Genomic DNA, 22,693 nt, shown 5'->3' with positions numbered 1-22,693 from the left:
CTTTTCATCCTCTCTAGTTCAAAATCCATCATGCAACTTCTTATTTTATAGCTCTTAATAAGAAAACAAATGCCTTTTGTAGTTCTTGCACAATAGAAATGAAGCGGTTATGTATACCAGCTGTCAATTTCTTTTTCTTGTTAAATACTAGTATTAGTAATAATTGGATAATTACGTAGGAATTTTCTTCTTGGCTGATGTCCATGATGGGTAGCACAGGCAGAAGACTCTCAGCCATAGCACTGTGGAGTGGAACGTACAAGCAATTAATCGTTTCACTGAGCTCTTGTAAACAAGGTCAGCTCAGCAGGCATTCATGAAGTCTCGTATGAAATGTGATGCTGTCTTCATTATCCTTTCGAAGGGTTTTGCTGTGGGAGCAAAGTGGCAGGCAGGGTTTCTGTGCTGTGCTGTTTAAGTATTACAGTATTTCTCAAGGCTTGCAAAACCCGAGGATTAAGACACATTCCAAAGGAAACAAACAAAAAACAACAGGACATGTAGTCTTCTCTTTCTTAGCTGTATGTTATATTAATTTTAAAGCTGTTCCTTGCCTGAATTAAGTCACAGTCATTCACTGAGTCTAGACTAACAAAATTACTTTTAATTTAGTGCCTGATTCATTGTTTTTAAGCTAATAAGTAATTTTTCTGTTATTCGCAACCAGAAATATGCAGAAGGCCCCAAACCTATGGATTGAGCCCCATGCATCATGAGAAACATTGAAGATTTTACCTCATTTTGGGTGTGAACAAAAGACTTTAGTTACCTGCTTTCTACTTGTCAGGCTTTTAAGTCGTGCTTGCTGGATCAAATGGAAGTGCAAAGCACAGGGCCCTTGGTACCCAGGCGAGAAGCAGCATGCTGATGGGATAGATGCCAGCGTTTGCTTTGCCCAGGGGATTGAAATGCCCTGCTCCCTTGGATGGATGTGGAAGGGAGTGCTGGAACTCACAGGACAGGGCAGTGACCTGTTTGGGGATCACTGAGCAATCTTTCCTGCTGGAGACCAGCCTGTGCCCTGGCAACAGTGTCCCCAAGGAGAATGTGCTCCAGGCTCTCTTGTCCCTGGCTCCTCCCAAATGGAGAAACAGATTAAGTTAATGGCTTTAGTTGGAGTCTTGCATGGAAATTTCAGCTTCCAATGGGATTGTGTCACCGGGGAGATTTTTCCCAGTAGAAAGGTATAAAAGGTCTGTTACTACGTGATTTGAAAATAGATCTTAGTAAAATTCTCTAAACATTTTACCAGCTAATGTGGCTACCGAGAGCCATGACGTTAATTGTGAAATGGACAGCTGCTGTGTGAGTGTGGGACCCAGGTGTCTTTAGCAGCACTCTTGGTGCAAGGCCCTGTTTGTGCGTATTTCTGACTGCATCGTGGCGCTTCTTATGGGAAACACATTTGCCTTACTCTTCTCATTGTCTGCTCAAGATACCGGCATGGGCTGTTGAGAAGTGGGGTACTTGTCCAAAGTTGCATTTTCTCAGTCTTAGCTCGATATGTGTTGTCCAAGCCAGTAATTTTTTTAGAAGAAAAGGAGCAGAAGTGGCAGAGCGCAGAAAGCAGTCAATGCAGAGTGCCTCTGGTTAATGGCAGTCTATTCCAGGATAGCAAATTGTTTGTTTGCAGCTGTGGTTTCCCTGGTAGGCGGTTGCTTGTCGCTGGCCTTAGAAAAATCCTCAAAGGGCAAAGTAGGAAAGGACAGAGAATTTATAGTAGTTTGAATAATACACTGATGTCAAAGTATATCTGATATGTAGGGAGTATTAATTTTTAACAGCTGCCGGTAGGTAGAAATAAGTTCTCTGATCTATACCTCCTAAAATATAATCCAGAATTGTCATGTTCAGCTGGTCAGAAGATTAGGTAAATCTGCAAGTGAGAGTTAGCAGCAGTGAAATGAACACGAGCAGAGGTGACAGAGGCTTGCCGGAGGGTGGAACATGCAGTCCATTTCAAGTTCATGTTGATGACACTTGTTTAGAGCATAGTGGTTGGTAACCCTTTTGTTTCTGCTTCCCTGCTGTGAAAGTGGATCACAGCGTAACATGCCAGTGGCTTTTGGAACTAATCTCAAGGCCTTATCTTAATACAGGGGTCTTAGCTGGAAGAGCTGTGCTGTGTGGTTCCCCTCAGCAGGCAACATAATGTGTCCCTTGTATCGCTGCAGTACTGTCTGTAGCAAACTGCACCTGAAAAAGAATAAATGACTACAATAAATGGCTATATATTTAAAGAAAGCAAGATGGTAGTAACATAAGCCTATTATCTTTTTTGAAATCAAGCTTTTGTTTTCATAACTAGCATTTGAGGAAAAATTTGTACGTTACTGCTGTTGTAGACAGTATTTCAGACTGGACCTTGTGAGTGTGCTCCCTGTTAAGGGAACAGGACTGTTGATAGAATAAGAAAAGTGAGCTGTTAGCTTTGGAGTTCAATTAAATAGAGTTCACTCAGAGGAAGGCAGAAAATGAAGAATTCTCATACATGCTGATGCAAAAGAAAATGTTAGTTGTGGTTCTGTAACCAGGGCCAAGAAAGAATAAGGCGTGGAAGTAAAGTACCAAATGATTTTTTCAGTTCTTTGGTTCTTTCCAGTAGAAGAAGAGTGGTGTTGAGCCCAGTAGGCACTGAAAATCTTTGCCTTCCTGTTGTTCTGTCTCCTCTGCAGCTTGACAGCCAACAGTTTCTTCTGACAATCTAAGCAGAACTTTTGGTTAAGTTTTTTAAATGTTTAAGAAAAGTAAAAAGAACCACACCAAGCTTATTTGGGAGAAAGCTGTAACTTAAGTTCTATGAGGAGGGCTGTTGCTCCAGCAAATAAGTTTTTAGTATATTTTATGTTTGAAGTTAGTTGGTGAATGAAGTAACTCTCTTCATAGAGAAGAGCAGCAGTCTGCTTTGTGAGGGCTGTCTTCAGGCACACTGTACTGCATAATTCACTAACAGCCCAGTTGCATCCCATGTGACTGTATTGCTACCTAAGGATTGCTGTGACAGTACGTGACCTTTTTTCTGAAGGATCCGGCCCTTGGTACAGACCTAGTATGGAGAAATTGAACCTGTATTTAAAATAAAGTTTCCAACTTTGTGTGTTGCAGAGAGAATTAGCTCTGTTAAAGTAATGCCAAAACCCAAAGGAAGGCAAAACCTCTGAATTTCATTTTTAAAGCTCTCATATGATTTTGCCTGCTCTCCTGATTATCTGGCACTTGATTAATAAATCTGACAGTGTGGGATTATTGCTAATATCTAGTGAAAAGAGGATAGTAAGAGTATTATGAATAGTTTCCAGCTGTTTCTTGATCTGTGCTCTGTCTGTTCAGGTTCATTGCACAGTCTGTTCCAAACTTCATCTGATAACTAGTTCAAATTAGGAAAATAATTGTGCAGATAATACCAAGATATGTTCAAATCTTATTAAACTGGATCTGATTATAACAATAGTAATGACAAATAAGAACAAGCAGATCCTGAAACCGTGTTCATAGTAACTGCTCCAGCTGAATTCTGAACTGCTGTGATGTGTTGAGCCAGAGCAATGCCTGAAGATAATTTAACCTTATAAAAAAGTGAAAATGCAGTGTGGTGTGCGTTGCTGATGAGCCAGTAAGGTATGGTGGGAAATATCAACTGCTGCATAATTAGAGATTCTCCTAAGTGGGACAGATCTCGTGTTGCTTCACTTCCTTCATCCCTTCAGCATTCCTTCTTGTTTATTTCCTGCAGTCTTTATTTGGACTGTAGAATTTTTGTGTTGGGCAATGCACAGAAGTATATTTAATCTGTGGTTTGTGTGGTGGTTGTCTTCCTGTTCTTGCATACACATCGCTCCCGATTTATTTAATTGAAATTATGACATTTAAACTGTGTCCATTGAAACAATACACAGGGGTGCTAGAGAAGGGTTTGGAGCATCAGAATTAATGTCTAGAGATGAGGCACAAACTGCTTCTGCTAGGAACAAATTTTAAAAGTAGCATGAGTGATTACAGATTGTGTCTGATGTGTGAGATTGGGGAAATTGAGTCAGGTAAAACCTAAAACTTGTTCCTTAGTTCTGTCAGATGCTAAAGGCATCTTTGTTCAAAAAACAATTTCCAGTCATGATTTTTTATCAGGCATTTGTCCAGTCAGTTTCATATTGTGGGGATGCTAGCAGTAATAACAAAAATTGACAAGTTACGGATTTTTCCCTCGGGCTCTGCTTGCTTGTATGACTTCTGAACAAATGGTTTTCAGGAAGCAAAACTGGATGTATTTGAGATTGGCAAGGTCTTTGGTATTGAGCAAATTCTTTTTAGCTTTTCCTTTGGAGCTCTGTAGGATTTAAATGGTGCCAAGAAACTATTTTCTGGTTGACTTGACATGTACAGTATAGTTACTGTCAGGAAAGTTTTCAATATGTAGGCTTAGTTTTCTGCTGTACCCTTGCAGAAATGGCACTGTGAGCTGCTATCTGCCTCATTTCTCCAAATGTATTTACAGTTTCCAGAGCTTAATACTGACATTATCACTCATCTTGGTCTCATTCAGAGCTTCCCTGGAGTCGTGAGTTTCCCGAGGTTTTTGGTCATACCTACAACATTAGAGACTGTCACTTGTCTAATGATTAACATGTGGCATCGGTGCCAAATTAAAGACTCAAATTTACTTATGAAAAATAATGCATTTTGGTAATTAAACGTTAGAACCCAATGTATCAGTGGTGCTTTTGGACTTGAGATCGTTCAGAGGAAGGAAAAATGAAATTGAACTAATAGTTGGACATGTGGAAACTAATGGGAGATGATTTTAACTTCAGGTGCCTGTACTTACTGTGTAGATGTCTGCTCATGACTGCTCCTCAGTTTTTGGTCATAGTAGGTGATGTTGAATGCAAAATAATAGAACACTGATGTGCCTGAAGGACTTGAATGGAATTTAATGTGGGCAGTTACTCAAATGTGTAAAACAAAATTACTTATCAATATCTAGATTACATTGTCCCCATGCAAAACTTCCGTGCTTCTGCTGTCTTCCCTCTTTTAAAGACTTTGTAATTCCAGAATTCTGTGACTGAGGGGGGAATGAGACAGCAATGTTTGTGATCCATCTAGTGTGTTTGTATGCCGAGCATAAGAGCGGGGGTGGGCAGGCAGGCTGTGAGCACTGTCTCTAAGAATACCTACGGTGAGAACATGCATGCAGACGACACCTCCAATGACTCCAGCTGCTGCTGTGTAATTCCATACTTGTGTAGGAGGCTTGTGGACTGATTTAGGCTGAAAGTGCACGCCAAGAGCAGTTTCCAACACTGATGCAAAAAGATGGCTGCACAGACAAGGATCATCACATGAATATTAGCAATAGGCTAATAATATTAGTTTGTGGAAAGCATCTAATATCCAGACCTGTTGGTAGTAAATGAGGATATTTTATCGGGATCAGAAGAGAGATTCTAATATTGCTGTAGTAAATGAATCGTAAGCGGATTGGGAGTGGTAGTGAGTGTACTTTTGTGAGCTTTTTAAGATAGGTACCACATTTACAAAGTTGCTGCAGAAAAGAATAGGGTGTAAATGGGCTTGAACTGATGAGACTGCTAGGAAAATGGTTAGCTTCAAACTCTGCCAGTGCTACAGTGAACTTAGATGCAAGTCTGGAATGATTAAGAAGGTGACTGAAACATTCCTGAGGAACAAAAGCATCTTTGTCCAGTTACTTAAATTATAGGATAATTATATTGAAAATAGCCTTCAATCTTCACTACAAAAAATCTTTTATCTGTTTTACAAAGTAAGGTCTTTGTCTATCATGATGTGTGTATTCTGCTAAAGAGCATAGTGGTCTAGAGGCCCTCTTGTTCTATGGCCTGCATCGCAGAAATGAAGGTATCCAGGGTTCTCTTCGGCTGCACACGCTCAAAAAAATGGCAGAGGAGTTGGAACCAGATGGTCTTTAAAGTCCATTCCAACCCAAACCATTCTATGAAATCATGCACTCCTCTTCTGCCTTTGTCAAACTTATATGTATTGCTTTATCTCAGGCAGGGAAAAGAATGTTCTGCCTGATCAGCTAGGCTGTGTTCCTCTCCTCAGCCTTCCTCTCTCAGAGTTTGTCCTGAGTATTGCATTGATTTTTAGGATTTGCTGCTGAAGTGTTGCTTCTTTTTTTAGAAGTTGCACTTCCTCAGTTACTAGCACTGAAAAAAGGAAAACAAAACAAAAAAGCAGGCTTTATGTAGAATGCAGAGCTCTTCTGCCATTCTGGGTCTGATCAGTCCTGGTAGTAATAACCTCTGACAACTGATCTGTTTATGAAGAGGTGGTTTTATCCTGTGTCACTCTTAAGCCCTAGAAATGCTAGGCAAAATCACTAAAAAATAACAATGAGGTTAAACTGCACAATGAAATGTGTCAAAGTAGAATATAGATCCTTTAAATGTCCACACTATTTTGTTGCTGTAAGTAGACTATAGTTAGTATTATATGTTAAAATTCAAATAAAGGTATTTCATATTTTAAGTCAGTAATGTTGAAGGAAGTATATAAATATTATTATTTTCAGATAAATAGACTGGTGTGAGCAATTGTAAAGCTCTCAGGGTGAGTTTTACATTCAGAAACTGAAAACCTAATTCAGCTGGAGAATGAAACTGGGTTTTCCAATGCCAGCATCAGTGAGGAAATGATATTTCTTTGTGTTACTGGACTCGAGCTGTTACCAAAGCTTTGCTAGATAGAATTCCTGATGCAATTAAAATAATGAAAAATGAACCTTTGCTTATGGTCCTCACATCCGTGAGGGAATTGAACTGGACGCAGCCTGAGATTTTTCCATTTTAACTTAGTGAATATGGCAGAGTTCTTCTCACTGTTTTGTTTTTCTTGCTTTGGGGACTTGCTGGTCACAAATGTAGTGCAGTAAGTGCTGAGTTCATGTGTATTCTGTATCTATACTTCAGGAAAAAATGTTTCTGCCGTCTCTACAGACATGAAACAACCTGGATATTCCCTGCCTAGATCTTCTGTGCTTCAGAAGTCACCTATAGACTATTCTGTGTCTCAGGAGTTATCTCCATAGCTGAGCTGAAGTGATGATGCATAAGGCTACGTGTCAGTCTATTTTGAGAGGCTTTTAAGTTGCCATTGCTCACAGTATTTTCAGCCGTGTAACTATTGGGGTGTGGAATTAATGTGTGTTGAAGGATTTGATTCTCCTGTGGTTTAAAAGGGCTTTTTTTTTTTTTTTTTGCTTATTTGGAATTCATCCCTGTTTATATGCAGTATAGGCTTTGTAGTTCAGTATTTTCACACTAGATGTCAATCTTCTTGCGTATGTAGAGGTTGTTGTGTATTTTGCCTTCTAGATACTTCTTTCAACTGGTCTAGCAGAATCCTGTTTTCCACCTACTTTGCAGAGAACTAACATCATGAGAAAAATAATGAACTTAAATATCTAGTTCCTTTTGCTGGCTAACATTGAAGACAGTTTCTTCAAAGTAAGGCGTAGCAGTTTGGGGATTGCCTTGTGCAGTTAAAATCTTTGATTTCCATAAAGCTGATTGACAGCTTCACTAGAAATAAAAAATTCAGAAACCTAAAAGTGGAAGTTGGGAAGATTTAGGTGGTAGTGCCTTCCTAGCTTCTGTGAACAGAAAAATACATTCAGTACTCATTTTTGTTAGCTGATTCTTGCTACTTGAACTCTGTATGTGATCAGTGTGGTAAAGTGGCTTAATGTTTGTGTGAATAGTGTTTTGTTGTTTGCTGAGGCTGCAAAAACATAAGTGCAGACTAGAGGGGATCGTAGGTGTGTGCTTGTGTCACCTCTCCTCTGCTCTGCTCGTTCTGTTCTTTTAGCAGGCAGGGCAGTGTGTTGAGGGATTTAACAGGAGCAAGGCTGAGCCTAGTAGGAGCACTCACTGTAACACTGAGTATGGAAGGAAATACTGAGTACGAAAGATTTAAGTCTGAAAACATCAATTCTAAACATATCTCTTATCTACTTTCTTAAATAGGAATGTATATTATATAAAAATACAGAATATGTTTCAGAGCTTATTTCTTAGTTGCTTTTCCCTGTCCTTTTCCAAATGTCATGCCTGCGAGGTCTTTGAATTGAGATGTTTTGATTCTCATGCTACGTGGATGTTCGAGCTGAATGCTGGGGAAGGACAGTACTTTTGGAATGCTCTCTCCCTGTGAGGCAGGCAGGTACTCTAATAGGAGCGTCTGCCCGTTGCACTCACTGAGCTCTCTGCAGGCGGAGTCCTGCTGAGCTGTCTGCAGCTTTGTATGCCGGGAATGAAAGTGTATCAGTTTCCTGACTCTCAGGATTAGTCTGTTACCCTCTTTTGTACTCAGAGCAGAAAGGAGGAAAGATCTGGCACTTGCACAGAAACACTGAGCAGGTCTCTGAGTACAGTGGGACAAACTGAGCTGGGCTCCTCGTGTTAGACTTGTGTCAGCCAGGACTTGGGAATCTTTGCCTAAGCTTCTCTGTTCGTCTGCAGTCTAAGGAGGTACTTAGGTTCTTTTCACAGGTGCACCTGACCTTTAGTTGTTCTTAGTTTCCAGATCAGGAGTTAGAGCTGGTGTTTCCCAAGAATTCAGAAATCTTAGTTTCATGTAAGTGGGGTTGAACTCCAAAATTCCTCATATGGGTGTGCATTTGTAGCCTGTCAAAAAAGTTACTTGAAGCTGAAGGAATCCTTTGAGATGTATGATCTACATGTGCATTCAGCATCCTGAGCTCCAGCACCCTTTTTTTGAAGTTCAGTTCATTTTTCAGTCAGTAGTTGAAAGCAATGTAAAGAGCTGCTTGTCCATCTTATGTTGCTGCTGCAGAGCATCAGCCGAACTACCAAAGGCTTGGACTCTGTAGGCATGGTTAGAAAAAATCAACTCAGAACTCAAGCAGGGAAACGTGACTTGTGGTGGGCAATATATCTAAAGTAATGTGAAATCCACTTAAAAGAAAAAAAAAGATTGCTTCAGAATGAGACAAAACTTTGACCTTGTGTTATTCATGCATCCTACCTGAATTCATAATGTGAACACTGTTGTAGTGGGGCAGACTTGCATCTCTTCCTTGGTGAATGTAGTATGAACTCCTGCAGAATTTGGGATAGACAAATACTGCAAAGTTGTCTTAAGTTCTGGGAAGCTTGTTTGGAGCTTTTAGGTTCTAAAGAATTTTTCTTGCAGGAGTGCAGCATTTAAATCAGGAGGGGGAACAAGTTGGTATCTGGACATCACAGTAAGAAGAGCTGTCTCATGCGTAGTGCTATGCAGAAGTCATGTCTTCAGCACCAACTGTTACACTCTACAAACCTGCACTTGCTGGTCTGTGCTCCTGGCTAATGTAGATGTAACAATACTGTGTCTAGTTAATCTGTTGCTTAAGTACTTTTCTAAAAAGTATTTTTCCTCTTGACCTTGCAGAAACAATAAGAGAATTGGAAAACTTCTGAGACTGGCAGGAGTAGCACAGATATCTAGGAAAGAAAAACAAGATGCAGAAGTTTCTGTCTTAAGTGTAACAATGGAAAATAAATAGAAGTAGTAATTGCTGTGGATGCTACTGGCAGAATTCAGGGAGTTACACTGAGGTCTGGGCACAGAGCAAGTAATGGTGGTTGTCAGGGTTTTGTTTCTTTGCTTTGTTAGCCTCTTTCGTTGTGTTATCTCCAGATTTGTGCAGATCTCTGCTTTTTTTCTTTAAGGAAATGTTACATTTTTAGATACTGCTAAAATATTGATCTAATAACTTGCAGAACTTTTTCGAGACGAAGATAAGTACGATTCAGTACAAAGCTACTATCCTTTGTCATCTGTGCCATCTTGATCTTGGCTAGCTTACAAAACTAGATCTACCTCTTTGCTAAATAGCTGTGCAGGAAGGAACAGAAGGCCTGCTCCGTGGCCTAGAGCACTAGCTGGCATCACTGAAGCATTGTGTGCTGTGGCTTTCTGGCTGAACTGGCTGAGGCACTAAACCCCAGTGCCTGAAAAATATTTTATACTCTGGCAGTGTTTTAAACACATTTTCATCAGCATCTGAGTCAGATGAACTGTGCCTTAGCTGGAAGTATTCAAACAAATTGTTACCACCATGAACATGTCTCACATTATACTTTGTCAGACTGAAGTATTCCAGTGACAGTAATTCTGTCTTTAACTTCCTGCAGGAGTGTCATTAGGGTTTGGGCACATCAGCAGTGGTTTTCTGATGTAGGTAAGTCTCTTCTTAAGAAACATGATATTCTTTTCTATGTGTCCCTTCCTATTTAGAGCAGAGTTAACATTTCCATGCCTGAATGAAAGCAGTTTTACTTGTATTCTTTGTTTAATATTATTTCTGATTGTGTGTTAGGCAGCTACATTAGTTGCTTACTTCCTCAAGTTTTCAGTGCTTTCTCTGAGGCAAAACAATATCACTTGTATTGTTTTTTTTGTAATTATCAGTACCTTATTTTTACTGTAATTTTTTGACATCTTCCTTACTTGTAAAAGTAAATCAGTAGAAGATTAAGAGTTCTAAACAGTGTAGAAGTATCAAAGCTAATCAGAGTCTCTAGTGATTTAGGTATCTGGGGTATTATTGTTTAGACATTACCTCAAAAAAGTTAAATAATACATTCAACATGATAGTAAAACAGAACACAGGCAGAATATCGTGACCATTTAAATGGGCTTCTTGTTTATGTTCATTGTCTCTGGTGTAACAGAAACGTGTAGCCCTATCTGGATTTGCAGTGTCTTCATCATGGCAGTGAGTTGTGGCTGGGTGCTCACTGCTGCCCAAGTGTATGCAGCAGTACATGTGGGCCTTCCTCTTATTTCCACATCTCTGCTCCTTGCCAAGATCACCTCAAAGCAGAGTGCTTCATGCTCTAGTGCTCAAAGTAGAGCCAGGGGATTCTTGGAAATGCAGCAAGGCGTAATCCTGACTCCAGTAACACTGTGTCAGTTCTGCCCAATCCCAGGTTTTTACTTATGTATGGGGTTGTTTGGAGGAGGAAAAAAGTGGTTAGGACATGGTGATGAGTTCCAATGTCTGAAGTGATCACAGCATTCTTCAGCTCTTGCATTGATGCAGTGAGCAGACTTAAATAAGTGTGATTCTACCTTCTCAGTCAGGAAAGCAGATTTCTACTGTCAAGGACAGTGAAGATATTGCCTGGTTTTTTGTAACCACGTGCTGACACACTGGAGCTTCCAGTCCTCCTTTCTGTGTCATTAACTCATTAGAGGCAGTGTTGGGAAAAGTGTGTGCAGGGCAAGATGTGGCCCACTGCCATACTTACATGTGTGATAAACCTTGGTTGTGGTTTGTAATGTAACTTCAGGTAGCTTATTCACAAATTACTTAAGAATTTTGAGTATGCAGGCACATGAATTTCTGCTTCTTCATGAAATTAATTACAGATGAAAAGTGATATGAACCTGAATTTCTCAAAGAACTCAACTTATTTTAGCTTATTAATTAGTGTTGTTTTCTTGTTCCTGTCCTTATACAAAAACCCCTTTAGTTCACAGTGGAGGTGCTGTAAGGTTAGGGAGGATGCATGCTGAATAAGAAGATTCAGTGAATTTTAATTATGAAGTGTGATGCAGTCACAATTGAGTAGTCACAGCTGCTTTGATAACTGTACAGTACAATAAAGGGCAATCAGTTTCTCTAGGTGGATCACTAAATGGAAACACTGGGGCACATATGAAAGAACCTGTAATATGTGGCTGTCCAACCTTCTGGCTTATTTGGGCTGCCCTGATGGAAGAGGAATGGTATTGTGCTGTATATATGTATACCTACAGCAGGAGCTGTAGGTAACACTCAGGTTCATGGGATCCTTGGCTGTCAAAAGAAGAATTCCCAGGAAATGAATGTCCCATGTGAGCCTGCGGGTGATCTGAAATTTGGGGTTCTCCCATCTAATGGCGCATTTACAGCACAGGATGCTCAGCGCCTCCGCCCACATGGGGGGAGGTGGACAGGACCCCACCTCGCTGCAATGGTGGGGATGGGGTCTGGATGTCCTCCCATGCAGCCTGAGAGCGGTGGCCTGCTGGTGGTTTGTCCCCAATGGAGGCACATTGACCTCCACTGGCTCTTCCTCGGGCCCCGAATCCACCTCCGTGGCTCCTCTCTGCTCTCAGGTGGGTTCACCTCCATCAGCTCGATGGTGTGGAGCCTTCCCATTAACTGCTGCCTCTTGGCTGGTGGGCACTCCATCTGCCTTCTGGGTAAAGGAAACGCTCTGCCCTGTAGCACAAAGTAGCACTGGTGTCTCTCGCTCAGTGGCTGGAGTTCTGGGCACAGGGACCCCCTATTTATAGGGCTCGGAACCAAAGGCTGACTTCTGACATCAGTAGGGCATGGTGATGCCATTCTAACAATGTCCTGTGGTGACCAAACCATGGAGATGTTGGGAGTTGGTGCCTGCGGCCTGAGAGTTGTCCTGGTGCTGAAGGAGGAGGAAGGAGGAAGGCTCCACCTGCATGTGGAGCTGCTGCTGCCTGTGGGGCAGAAGCAGTTTGCAAAGCAGTGTGAGGGGCTGAGCAGCAATCAACCAGTTGGGCTGGGTGCGTTTGGCAGGCAGCTCTGCAGATGCCGTGAGTGAGGAGATGGGGATCCTCGATCCTTGGTAGAAATCAGATCCCTGAGAGATCACAGCCAGCTTGTTCTGCTACTCGAAATAAATTGTTGAAGCAGGTGGGTAACGTGAGCTGTGGTACCTCCAAAGGCACTTCTGGGTACGTCTACATCCTGTGTGGGTTAAATGTCCTTCAGTCACAGTCCATATAAAAATCACACTGCTAGATGAGAAAATGTTTATGCACACACCTCTGCAAGCCATATACAACCTTCTTTTTTTCTCTGTCAATACTTATATATCAGAATGGGTTTTTAAAAGTCTTGTTAATATAGTTGAATTAAAACAGAAATCTTCCTTGTGTGCAGATTGTATTTTTAAAATCTTTTGGGTAATAACCCACTGTCTCACTGTTCTCACATCTTCTGTTGTGTCATCACTGATGTTGAGCAAACATTAATGAATGTCAGTGGTGCTTTTTTTTTTTTTTTTTTTTTTTACTGCATGGAGGAAAGGAGGAAAAAGACACTTACATAACAATCTTGTGCATATCTGCCTGTTTCCCTGAATGCCTTTGTGGCTTCTTTTTGGTGAGATTTGAAGGGCCTGTAATTCTGTCCAGCTGTTGCGTTTCTAACAGCATTTGGCCATTTAATTCTAAATTATAAAACACAACATACGCTGAGGAGCCACTCATGTTAGAGGTATTAAAGGTGCCCTGAACCAGTGTTACCAGGATCTAAGTGGAAGCAGATATGAAAACAGGCCAGGTGGGGGCTTTTTCCTGACAATTTTAAGCTGAAGAAGGTATTTCTATCTCTAACTGGTATTTGTTGTTATTACTGAAACTTTGTGGTTGGTTTCACTGTGGATAAGTATTTTCTTGAAGAGGAAGTATTTCAGTATTTTTTAATGTTGTTTTTAATGCCAAATTTGTCACGGAAGCTCAAAATAATTGAAACTTTTTAAGTTGTTTGGCTTGGAATTTTTTTTTCTTCTTTACTTAAAACTTTATTTCTGTATCTAGAGGTTCCTGAAAGATGATGGTAGGATAGTTGAAGTTAAGTTTTGTGTTGTTCCACAGGCTTTGTATCAGTTGGAGATTCAGCTTTACATACTGGATAAGTCACCACCCCTGGGGGATGAACCCAAAAGGGCCATTTCTACTGGTTTAAAATGCTGTTAAAAACTGGTGCCAAACATTGCTCTGCCTTCCAGCCCGTGGGCTAAATGGGAAGTTGTTTGAACCTGTTATCTAAGTGCTATTGGTATTTTAAACAAACAGCAACCTATTGAATACTTAATATATTAACACAGTAAGTGGCCAATGTAAGTGGAAAAAAATAATGAAAATTTTTTTATGTAATTCCTTTTGTCATGTGGAGTGTTTTGTATCCTCTAGCCAGCCTATCTCATACAACAGTTTCATTATCTGAAAGAATTTTGCCATAAGGGTTTTGCATTCCTTAGTAAACATACTGTCTTCCAGGAATCATTCAGGTGCCCTGAGAAAGTAAATAATTGGTAATTGCTTGGGATTTGGAATTTTCTTAAGAACAGAAATTACTTTAAGTACACTGGGAGAGAGTGTGATTTGAATCTTAACAAGTAACAGAGATTTAGATGCTCTTGATCACATTTTGCATGAGAATCCTTCAGCTTAACAGCACATTATTCTGGAACAATCCCCAGGTGAAGTATGTGAATGGCTGTTCAAATACATTCTTATTTGCGAGTGTAGATTTTGTGTTTCTCTCCCTTCTCAATCTGTTCTGTTTGCCTGTAGGCTTAGGGAAATGGCAGCCCACATCCTTCTCCCATAGGAAAACTAGGTAGGATTGAAGCAGCTGTCTTCAGTTCTAGATATTATGTAGCTTCCTCATTCTCTGCAGACCTTTCTGCTACTGTTGGTGCAGATTGTGGTCATTTTGAGCACAGTGGTGAAAAACAGAAGATGTGAATGCAAAGTGCTGTGGTAAAATGATCTCCTGTCTGGTTATGCATGTTCAGGTGCATGATTACTGTCCACGTTTGTTTTCTTGCCCTATTTTTGCCACGTTTACCTCTACTGAAGACATCTTGAATCTGGTGTCCAGCCAGGGAAGCCGTTCTGTTTAAAGGTAGCAACTTTGAACTGCTTATGGTTCAATGAAAGCTACAACCACATAACCATTTTAGTCCCACATGCACACAGTTCATGTAACTGTATCAGAACTATACACACAGATCAAGGCCTGAACTGTTTATGCATAGTTTTCCTTCTGCTAATCTGTTCTCTTTGGAGGTTCTCTCCATTGCGTTTTTTTCCCATCATATTTTTTCTTAATCTCATAAGTAAAGGTTCTGTATGTTTATAGAAAGAAAGAAGAAAATAAAAGAACTTCACTATTTCCTGCAAAGTGCTCTGTTGCTTTGCCTGATTCCTAGCTGGTATTTGCATATCATACCAGAGGTGTTTTAATTATACATTGGGGAAAAATGAGCCATATTTTTTCTGATAAAATCAACGGTTTTCTGCAATTTGTGAAAGATAGGAAACTCATTCCTTTTTCCAGTGTGTGCATGCCTCCCAGCCTTTCAGATATCAGTACTTCTGCCTTTGGAGAGGATCAGCTGCAGCAGTTTGAATCTTCCTCTGTGCCCGGACAGGGAAGGAGTGATAGATAGGTACAGCACTCTTCACGTTCAGGTTTCAGTGTATGGAGAGGAGTCTGAAGGATTCTCTGTTGTCAGGTACGATTTGTTTAGTTGGCAGTTTTGACTTTTATCACTTATTGTTGCTGTAAGAAGAAAGGCAAAGTAATAGATGTTAAACAATTAAGTCTGACCTTTTTGAATCTCAGCTAACATTGCTTTTTGTCTGGTTCAAAAAGGCTGTTGCCTCTTCAAATTCATACTGGATTTTTGCCTAGGAAGCTGAATCCAGTTTTCATAAAGTAATGCACTTAAGATTTGACTCAACTATACTGAGATGTGCTGACCAATTCTTTTTGTGTATTTGTAAACGACCAAACTCTTGGGTTAATCAGTTTGATAAGTGATCCTGACTAGGAAAATGCTTAATTGTGTGGTTATCTTTCACACACCTCTGATCACTAAGGCACCTTGCAGGTGAAGCACTGTTAGCAGGTGGAATAGCAGATAGACTCTTCATTACTTATGAGTTTGATGTCTTTGTATTCCAGTTTTGTGAAGCTAAGATGAAAAGTGTCCAACAACTGAAACAAAAAAAAAAAAGGGGTAAATATATTGTTTTAAAGCTGCAATGCTGGATTTTTATTTAGTTTTTGGGGACAAAAGAAAATGTAGCATTTCTATGTTTATTGCATCAGGATCTATGAATGAATAACTACTTAGAGGAATAAAGGGTTGTTTCTCCTACCATTAAAGCAAAGGAAAAGGGAAGAGCAGAATGATTTGTGATGTAGTAGCAGAGGGTCTGTCAGTCCTTGTATTGTAAAGTCTTGTTTTCTGTTGTTTGTAAGTAAACCAAAAAAATATGCAGGCAAGACTGCAACATCCTGTATTAAGCTTAAAGCCAAAACGGATGTACTGCTTTAATTAAATACAAATCCTTTCTGCTGCTTTTCTATTATAGAGAAAAAGTTGCTCCCTAATAGCGAGGCGGGGGCAGTTTTGACTTGCAGGCATGTTGTTGGCAGTAATTCTTGTAGTTCTTACACTTGAGATGGCATATTTGTCTTGTAACAAAGGAGCAAGCCAGCCAAGTTCCATGTGAGAGCTTTTAAGTCTCAATTCAGTGGTTTTATTATTGCTACAGTGTATATATACACTGAGAGTTTCACAGAAGTGCAGGAGGCCTACACATGTGTTTTACTTTAATGAAAGATCTGTGGCAAAATTCCATGCATTACAATGAAAACTGAGGCCATAGGTTTCTTTTTTTGTGTATGTATGGGTTTATTTACTGTTGTTATTGTTTCTTACCCTTTGTGCAATTCCTAAAATTAGGATCAGTGTTCCATGTATTTGGTGTCAAATGAACTGTTAGCAGAAGTCCTTGGTGACTTGACTTTTACATCTTTATTTCTGAGTACCAGGATTTCCAATTTCTTGGGTTTGTTTGGTGATCCTGCATAATTTAGCGTGTGGTTTGGTACGTGTGTCCAAGAGGAAGTGCGATCTGGTGCTTCAGATAGTGCTGATATTTGAGAATTCGATGTATATTTTATCTGATGCTGATCCTCAAAAAATGCAGGTCTTTTGAATTGGAAATCCACAAATATTTTTCATAGTGATAGGGGACAGTTTTAAACTAAAGGAAGGGAGATCTAGGCATGATGTCAGGGGGAAGCTTTTTACTGAGAGAGTGTTGAGGTGCTGGCACGGGCTGCTCAGAGATGCTGTGGATGCCCCTTCCTGGGGTGTTCAAGGCTGGGTTAGATGGGGCCCTGGGCAGCCTGGTCTCGTGCTTCATCTGGCAGCTGGCAACCCTGCCTGTGGCAGGGCATTGGAACGAAATGATCCTTCAGGTCCCTTCCAACTCCAACCATTCTATGATTCTTTGAAAAACAGTGATCAAGCCTACTTGTTGGGATTATAAAGGGTGAAATTCTATGTCCGCCATGGGAAAAAATTGTACTGATTTTTGCAAGGTAAGAGTTGTACGGTTGGACTGCCCTTCTGTGGAGAGTGCTTTGACATGGCAGACTGCCTTCACTAAACACAGCATTACTCCCAAGAGGACTTGTAAGTAGAAAGAGAGAGTGCAGCATCCATCATAAATGTAGTAGGAAAGGACTCTTAGGCAGAGATGCAGTTACGCCTAAATGAGATGCATGCCCACACTGATACAGCTTGTAGGGTCAGAAGAAAGCTGTGCAGTTGAGTGTTTGTCTGCAACTTGCTTATTAAATTGTAACTTGCTGTTTGTAAGCAGTTTTAGCCTCAGTATCACAAACCACTTTTTTATGCTTGAGGCGACAGCCTTGTCTGGGGCCAGCTTGTTTGGAGAAAGCAGTAGGTTCTGTATGCTAATGGGTTTGTATTTTCTGTTCATGCCTTTTGTTTTCACCAGTCTTATCAGTGAATAAGGTGGGAAGCAAAGGCGGGTGACCAACTAAGATCCTTTGAACACTGCCTTGAAATGTGCCTTTTTCTACCACTGCTAGAACCTGCCACCTGTGAAGTCATTTAGACCAGGCTTTTCAGTCATCTTTTTTTTTTAACTGATGCCCAGTTTGAGACCTTGGAATGTGACTTGCAGTAGTGATGTGCACAGAACTCCTTCGTGATCTTTTACCTACAGTGGAATTTGACATACTGCCACCATTATTCTGAAATCAGTCTTCCTGTCTCACAGTGGATGCTCCAGTTCCTCAGGAGGGATGTTCAAACTGCTGAAGGCTTATAGTGTTTATCTGGAATCATGTCTGGTCTGGTCACCATTTTTATTTGCTGTAGATTATATCCCAGGTTTTGTTGCACCTGCTGTAACTTGAAGTTCATATTTAACTGATAAACTTATACAAAGTGTTTGGTCTGTTCCTCTGTGCAACAAAGAAGCTGGAATATACCCTGGGTTTTATGAAGTGCATGATGACCTGAGCTGCTCTTCACAAATTTTCTTGAAATAGTTATTTTAAAGGACTTCCCCCTCCCCCTGCCCCGTAACCAACTGGTGATGTTTGTGAGTTTTTGTAATGCTTCATCCTAAACTGTTGATTTTGCTATTTTGGTTACAAGGTCTTAGTGTTGTAAAACAGGAGAAACGTTTATTCTCTGCATTTATAAATGGCCAAACAGATATGGGTGAGCATATTTTTTAATTCCAAGTGCTTGAGAGTGTTCTAAGTGTCTTGAATGTCAGCTTTTCAACTCTCAGCCTTTGAAAATCCTTGTCACTGGAAGCACCAAATAATTCCAAGATTATTTGGAAATGAGTCCTTGAAATTAGTTGTTCTATGTATAATTTATTTCTCTAATATAAGGACCTAGTAACTCCAGTCTTGAATGCATTTCTGATGTGTGTGTTATCACAACTGAATGTCAGGCATTGTTCACATTGCAAGGGAAGAGTTGAAACCTGCACACAGGCAAATCACTGTCATTCTGTGACCACTACAGAAAATGCTTGAAGCCAACAAAGGCACACAATGCATCGTAGCATCCCTCATTGTAGCAGCAAAATATCCCAGGTCTGTTAATTTCATTAGGAAGCCCTGTAGACTGCACACAAGCTCTGCAAAGGAGAACAACTTATTCCAGGGTGGTACATCATGAGTAGTTTGGTGGATTTCAGTACTCACCCTTTCCTGCAGTAATGAGGCACTGAGAGTTAGTTCCAAAACATAAGTTTTGTCAAGCATGTTAATGAAATGTGTACTTGAATGCTGATAAAATTGTGTCTTAAAGAAATCACTGTTTTTCTAGGTTTTTTAAGTCCTTAAATCAGATTACAAGACCTTTATAGTCACTGCAGCAGGCTACAGTCTGAAAATGATCAGGAACAGATTTGCCTGCTTTAACTATTTCAGACAAAATAAAATCAAGAGGGGAAATGGGAAAGAAACAGCATAAATTACAGAAGACAAATGAGATGCTTGATACTTTCTAACAGCCCCTGAAACTTGGAAGAAAGATGAAAAACTGGGAAGATACGAGTTTTGGAGGATATCCTTTGATAGCAGTTCTGTTCTTACCAGGTATTTCTAAGTAGAAATATTAATAAACTGTTGTGTTACTCTTACCTGCTGTTATAGTCCTCGTTTGCAGCACAGCAGCAAGGTAGCATTGCCTGCACGTTGCTCTTGAAGAAAATCTAAGAACTGATAAACTTATATATAAAATATATATATAATAAAAGGTGACTTTCCCTAGCTTTTACTGCGAATGTAAATGTCATAGTGTTTTCTGGGCCTGTTAATCTGGTGATCCAAAACATCTTTTTCTTCAAAATTGCCCCAATGCTTCTTTCTTTTGTCAGCCTACATTGCACGAAGCATCTGGAAAAATAAAACTTGGCACAGGACAAGGTGCTCCTTAGTAATTAACAATACCTGTTTAAAAGGAATACTTCAAACTGTGTGCCCATCCACTCTTAAAAGCCTTGATTTAGGCCTTTTTATATTAACTGTTATTTCTTGTAGTCATAGTTTTGGAAACTAGTCAAGTATTTTGCTACCTTCACTAAAAGTGTTCCCATTGCCTTTGGCAGAAGTGAGACACTGTCTGAAGTAGAAATCTGCTCTTGTAGTTCCGGGAATCTGAATGTTTCAATACTTTAAGAGAGTAGTTGTAATGCTATGGAGTAGACAGACTCTAATGAGACAACAGGAAAAAGTTCATAGAATGGCTTGGGTTGGAAAGGACCTTGAAGATCATCTAGTTCCATTCCCCAGAGATGTCCAAAACTAGTGGCAAGATTAGAAAGGAAGATCAAGCTTGTTGTTATAATGAAAAATTGGTAAATCTGCTGGTTTGCTTGTTACAAATGGCAACATCAAGTGCCATTGGTGCTTGGAGGAGCTGATAGAAAGTCCTAAGTTATCCAGTTTCATTTTTTTGGCAGGAACTTTTCTTGATTCAGTTCAACCCTGTTGCAAATAAACAGGAAAACATTTTTAAGCAATAGTTCAAGAACCAGATTTAATAAAAATACCAAGTCCTGCAGCACAGGAAATGTTGAATAGTGAAGAATGTGAATCAGATTATGTTTCAATAATATTAAAAGCCTTGTTTAATTTTGTTAAAGAAACACTGAACCAAAAATGTATTCATGCTCCGATAGCCTTCCCAAATAGCTTGGAGCTTTGATGTTAAATGTGTGTTTATTTCTACTAAGTGAGTATATTCATGATGACAGTTTATAGACCACAGGAATGGACTTTTGCTGTAGGAGTGCCTGCAGCACTGCTGCATCTCACATGATCAGATCCTTTCTTCCTATGGATGTTCTGATGATATTAATGAAAAGCAGAAACCTAACAACTGATGCTACAGATCAGTTTTGCATAATGTACATTTGTAGGAAACAAAGTGCAGTTGAGAGCTATACTTTGTCTTAAATTGAAGTGCTCAGCTGATACAGGCAACATATCTTCTGCTAGGGTTGTTTGGGATGATGACTTGAAAGGCTGCTTGGTGTGTTTAGCTCTTACTTGTGAGGACAGCCTCTGTCATGTTAAGGACTTAAAACCAAAGTGATCTGAAGTGAAAAGGTGAATTTATGGAACTTGTGAAGCCAGTAGAGAAAAACAAAATATTAGGTCTTTTGGGAATCGTGTTTTTAATGTGTATGAAGTCATGAGAAAATGACCATAGAGGTATGTTGGAAGATGAGAGTGTTTCTCCTTCTGGTGTGGGTTGACATGCCTACTAGAGGCCCAGCCCTTTGTCTAAGCAGTTTGCTACTGCAGCACACTTACCTCAAAGCACAAAGGGGAAGCAGGCTGGCCTGCAGGAAGTATATGGCTGGTTTTAAGTCCCTTCAATATCTATCCTTTGTAGAAACAACACATTATACATCAACAAATCCTAATTTATTGTAACAAGTGTTATTAATTACAAAGGGGACTTTATTTACAGGGGGTATTGTATCTCTGTGTTATACTTGGAGTGTACTAATCATTACCTTCCTTGTAAACATACCATGCTGAGTTCACCTCAAGGGCACGTTCTGGTGTGCTGGAAGCCACAAGTTGTTCTTGTGGGGTAAAGAACATGGCAGAACATGGAGTCAAGGTTCTAGACTCTGAGTGCATCTTGGTTTGGTATGAATTCTGACTGCATGTCTGTAACTGAGCTCTTCACTGTAGTGGCTGTTTTACTTTATTTACCAGGCAAATGAAACTGTGGAGTTGGTCTGTGTGATGACTCTGTGGTCCTCCAGTAGAGTTCCTTGAAATGCGTAAGGTTAGGGTTTATAAATTGAAGATATCATTGACTCTGAGCATTAAATTTATACTTTACTCCTTGCTCGACTCCAGTACAGCCATTTGCTTGAAGTACAGCTTATATGGGTTATGGTTACTAACCAGTTGCCAAGCTTTACAGAACTAGCTTGTCTAAAGAGGCATGAACTGGTATGGTAACAGCAACAGTTCCTCATTTAAACTCCTTGGTGTCTTTGGTTTAGTAGCTTGTTTATTAGAAGTCATTTTTGATTGCATTCTGTGCAATAGAGGAGGATTAGCCAAAATTTTTACTCAGTCTGCCTTGTGAGCCAAATCTTACCCTGTAGGAGGCAGGCATATTACAGGGGAAAAATAATAGGCCTTTTGGCTTCTGCATCTCTGCTTCTTTTAATTGCTTTGGGAAGGTAGGACATGAGCCTAACAGGAAGCTAGCTTTTGTCTTGCACTTTCTGTAGCACAGTAGGACATAAAAGCTATTTTGAATTACTGAGATGGCTAATTTGGTTTGTTTTGTCATTTACTTCTTTATTCCTTGTTGTTGAAATTTCTACATTGTTGAGTAGCTTTCTGAGATTTTTTTTTTGAAAAGTAACCAGATATAACTTACCAACTTGTTTTAAATGAAGAGATTCTCTAATTTTTATAAAAATGGACTTACTGCATGTCTGTAAGTAAATCTTTACATTCTATCTCAAGTTAACTGAAATAATGGGTGGGAAAATTCTGTTTTTTACAAGAATAAAATCTTCAGGCTCTGTTTCATTCACTTGGGGATCTTTCCTCCCCTTTCAGAGATGAAGACACTTTACATAGATCAGATAACAAAGTCATATAACAAAGTAAATTTCACAGACTTACTTAGAGTGGAATGATCTTCAAGTCCAAATTTGAGATGCAAAGAGTTGAAAGTGCAAACTAGTAATGACATGAAAAGCAAACATTTCCTGATAGCCCATAGTGTGTGATGAACATTAGCATTCAGGTTGCTTTTCTCAGGTTTATAAATAAAAATGTGACACCAAAATATGTTTTTGAAGCTTTTTTGATATCGTCACACCCAGCTCACATCATTAACCTGCCAGATTCTGAGAATTTGTCCTTGCTGCCAACGTGACTTTCAAGGAGTACCTCGAAGAAACTCTGACCATGTGTTCTCTAGAAAAAATGCTAGCCTTGTGTGCAGCAGGGTTTGACAGAAAGGAAGAAGTATAAACACATTAATAACTTTCA

General features: G+C 39.8%; 1 protein-coding gene across 3 annotated transcripts in view; it reads left to right on the top strand.

The window, feature by feature from the left end:
* ACYP2 (acylphosphatase 2) overlaps window positions 1-22,693 on the top strand; it is a 46,518-nt gene that overhangs the window by 14,841 nt on the left and 8,984 nt on the right. The window contains exon 4 of one of the 3 annotated variants that reach the window (XM_085218609.1): window positions 10,179-10,225. The exons of the other annotated variants lie outside the window; for them this stretch is intronic. Within the exon in view, the coding sequence (XP_085074735.1) occupies window positions 10,179-10,225 (47 nt within the window). The remainder of the gene's footprint in view (window positions 1-10,178; window positions 10,226-22,693) is intronic. 3 annotated transcript variants of the gene reach the window in all.

This window comes from Meleagris gallopavo, chromosome 2 (assembly GCF_905368555.1).
Source record: "Meleagris gallopavo chromosome 2, MGAL_WU_HG_1.1, whole genome shotgun sequence".
Taxonomy (NCBI): Eukaryota; Metazoa; Chordata; class Aves; order Galliformes; family Phasianidae; genus Meleagris; species Meleagris gallopavo.
This window is presented reverse-complemented; position numbering and strand designations above follow the sequence as displayed.